Source organism: Zingiber officinale, chromosome 11A (assembly GCF_018446385.1).
Source record: "Zingiber officinale cultivar Zhangliang chromosome 11A, Zo_v1.1, whole genome shotgun sequence".
Classification (NCBI taxonomy): domain Eukaryota; kingdom Viridiplantae; phylum Streptophyta; class Magnoliopsida; order Zingiberales; family Zingiberaceae; genus Zingiber; species Zingiber officinale.
This window is the reverse complement of record NC_056006.1, coordinates 15055626-15059390: the sequence shown is the minus strand read 5'-3', so window position 1 is coordinate 15059390 and position 3765 is coordinate 15055626. Positions and strand designations below refer to the sequence as shown.

Genomic DNA, 3765 nt, shown 5'->3' with positions numbered 1-3765 from the left:
TAGAGGCCAGAAATCAAGGAAAAAGTCCCCGGAGCAAGCCCTCCGACGCTCAAGTCAGGTACTTTTTCTCCAGAAGAACAATGTACGAAGGAGAAAGAAAAGTAAAAGACAAGTGTGAATGTACGAGAGAGCTTACCTGCGCAAGGGAGAGGACCTCCCTTTTTATATGATAGTGCGTACCTTTGGAGACTGACCAATGTCAAAGAATGTTGGGTGTCAGGACATGTCGGGTGATGGAGAACATGTGTCATCCTCCTATAAACTGAAGGAAGGTTCCATTCGCAGGTGACCGCAGACCATTGGCATATTCTCTGACATACAACAGTTATTCTCTGATAGACGGTTATGATTCTCTGACCTTATTGTCATGTAACGTCTTATGTCCTGACCTTCTGACCCGACCGGGTATGAATAGGGCAGCTCGGACTGATCTGTCGGGTATAACACCTGCCCCAAATCTTGAGAGGTCGAGAGCTGTGGTGAGATTGTCCTAGAACTGACCGAGAGTTGACTGACCGGGATTTAGCTCACTGAGAGAACTAGGTCTGGCTGTAACCGAGCCGTGAGAACCCAACTAGTCAGATCCAGGTCAAATATTACCCCGACTACCCCCATGTCTTAGACCAGGGTGTCTCAGATCTGGGATCCTAATCTGTAAGAATCCGACCGGGAACCATGTTGTTGACGTCGTCACACGGTCCTACTTCTTCTTTCCCGTACTGCTGACTGCCACGTCCCCTTGACTTCTGACTGGCACGTCCTCTTGACTTTTGACTGCCGCGTCTCCTTGACTTTTGACTGTCATATCCCCTTGACTTTTAACTGTCATATCCCCTTGACTTTTAACTGTTACGTCTCCTTGACTTCTGACTATCATGATTTTATCAGACCCCGTCATTATGCACCGTATTAATCACTAAAGTTAAAAGACCATACACATAATTTGTTAGCTAAAGATTTTTTTAAAATTTTATCTAAGGCATTAATTGATCTTTAATAACATATCCATATTCTTCCTACGTACAAAAAGTCCAACGTTGTCATCGCGAACTTTTTAAAGATAATTTGACACTTTAGTTTTTATTTATATATATATCATAATGTTCTCCATTTATTCAATTCCACAGCAGTATCGAAGAACATATTCGTCATGCATGAGAGTCTTAAAGGAGAAGATTAGTCTTATGCATGAGATCAACGACATGCTCAGTTTGCCTCAAATTGGGCAGCCATGAGGCACAGAGGATGCTTCCTGTGCACAGTGACCCCCAGCGCTTCTTCCATGTTCACGTCCTCCTCACTCATTCCCGCCGGCAACTTCCAGTCAAAGGAGTACAGGAGGTTGGCCAGCGACACCTCCACCATCAGCATCCCCAGATTCTTCCCCGGGCAAATCCTCCGCCCCTCGCCGAACGGAATCAGCTTGAAGTCATAGTGCGCAAACGAGTCGGCCACCGGCGACACCATGTTCACAAACCTCTCCGGGTCGAATGCCTCCGGTCTCTCCCACGCATCCGGATCCCTCCCGATTGCCCATGCATTCACGAAGATTGTCGTCTTGGGAGGAACTTGGTACCGGTCATTTAAAGTGACCGGGTGCATGATTTCCCGGTTGACGAGCAGCGGCGACGGTGGGTGCAGCCTCATCGTCTCCTTGACGATGCGTTTGAGGTATTGAAGCTGCTGCAGGTCTCTTTCTTCCACCTTCCCTTTGCTTCTCCCCACGCAGCTTCTCACTTCCTCTTGGGCTCTCTTCATCAACTCCGGCTGCCGGATGAGCTCCGCCATTGCCCATTCCACCACTGCCGCCGAGGTATCCGACCCGCCGAAGAAAATATTCTGCCAATAAATGAATCATTTTTAACTTCGACAATTTATTTTGACTTCGAAACTGAAAATAGTCGTCACCATAAGAACTCCTTTGAGATTCTCCTCTGTCAGCTGTCCATCCTTCCGCAACCGAAGCAGAACATCCAATAAATCCTCATTCGCTTCACTTCCTGATCGACTCTTCGCATCGAGATGGCGATCGATGAATTTCTGGTAGATTCCGTCGAGCTCAAGAAACGATTTCCGAAGCCTGGATTTCATCCCCGTCGCCACATCGACCCACCCAAGCAGGGGAAAGTAGTCTGCCATGAAGAAGCTAGCTGCCACTTCCTGCACTTCCCTGAACACGTCGTAAACGCTGTGGTCATCCCCGGCGATGTCTCCGCCGAAGGCCATCCTGCATGTCGTGTTGCAGGAGAAGCACAGGGCGAGCTCACTCACGTTGACGGTGAGGGAGCTCGAGATGCAAGAAGAGATACGCTTCGCCATCCTCGCGATCTCGTCTTCCCTTATGGACGTAAAAGAGCTGATCTTTCTGGCGCTGAAGAATTCGACGGTGCAGATCTTGCGTAGCTGCCTCCAGCGCTCGCCGTAGGGGTCGAAGATGATGTCGGAGCGGCCGTAGGAGATCTCGGAGGTGGCAACGTTGCGGGGGCGGGAGCAGCAGGCGAGGTCGAAGGTCTGGAGGACTTCCTTGGCGAGGGCGGCGGAGGAGACGACGACGGCGGAGACTTGGCCCAGTTTTAGGTGCATGAGCGGGCCGTATTGCTTGGAGATTTCCCATAGCGACTGGTGCAACAGATTGCCGCGTATCTGGTGGAGGTTACCGATGATCGGGAGCTTCGCGGGGCCCGGCGGGAGCTTTTGGATCGTCGGATCGGTTCTTGTTTCTCGGGCGCCGGTGAGAAGAAAAGAGGCGAGGAGTGCGACGAGGAAGAGAAGAGACAAGACAAGCGCAACCATCTTTTTTACTTAAAAAAAATTAGGCCCGGCATGGAGAGATAGACCGCCTATGTGTTTAAATAGGGTAGTGTACGTGGTGCAATGGAGTATACGTAATGATCAAGAATTGATTATTAAAAATTGAAGACCTAAGATTTATCTTACCATTAGGAACTGTAGATTCAGGATTTATTCCATCATACGTCTAATGTCTAATGTCTATGTACTGTATATATTTCCCTATATATTCATGAAATTATGGGACCGATACTAAGAAGACCGTTGATGTAAGATATATATTTAGTAATCTACTATGAAACTTTCAAAAACATCCACAATAGTTACTTAACTTTCATTTTATCAAAAGTATTAGCAAAGTATCTTCAAAATATATTTTTTATTTTAGCAAAAAAGATAATTAAAAAATTAAAAAATAAAATAAAACAGTGAATTCTAGAAAGATAAAAGTATTTGTTGCCGCAAGTTCACTCTGACCACGATTTTATGGTTAAATTTGAAAGTTATTTAATAGAGACCCTAAGTTCAGTTTTAAATTTATCATTGGAAGTCTCGAAATTAACTGTTGATGTTTTTTAATTCTTTTATTTTTATCATTTTTTACTATAAGAATTTTTTGTTTATAAAAAAAAAGTGTACTTTTACTAAATATAAAAGTGAAGTGCCTATTTTGTATATTTTTAAAATTTAGTACCTAATAAGATAAATTGCTGATTTATTGCAACCTTGTAATTCGATCAAATTAATTCATGCCGAAATATTTATCCTTTATAATTATTTACTGTTCTATTGTTGATTTATCGTAACATTTGTTAGGTAGATGACCGTGTTATCTAGATCCTGAGGGCTATTTATTTATTTATTGCTTTCATATTTATCAAAAATATATTTATTTATTTATTAAAATAAGTTTTTACGCTTAGGATAAAATAAAAAATCACTCAAGAAAATTCTATGAGTATTCGTAACCACAAG

The 3765-nt window shown here is 43.9% G+C and overlaps 1 protein-coding gene across 1 annotated transcript; it reads right to left on the bottom strand.

The window, feature by feature from the left end:
* Positions 1-1091: 1091 nt before the first annotated feature.
* On the bottom strand, positions 1092-2826 carry LOC122032705 (cytochrome P450 71A1-like). Its single transcript, XM_042592021.1, has 2 exons — positions 1909-2826; positions 1092-1839 (listed from the first exon to the last, which is right to left on the bottom strand). The coding sequence occupies exons 1-2, from the start codon at positions 2791-2793 to the stop codon at positions 1207-1209; spliced, it is 1518 nt and encodes a 505-aa protein (XP_042447955.1). The 5' UTR covers positions 2794-2826; the 3' UTR covers positions 1092-1206.
* Positions 2827-3765: the final 939 nt, after the last annotated feature.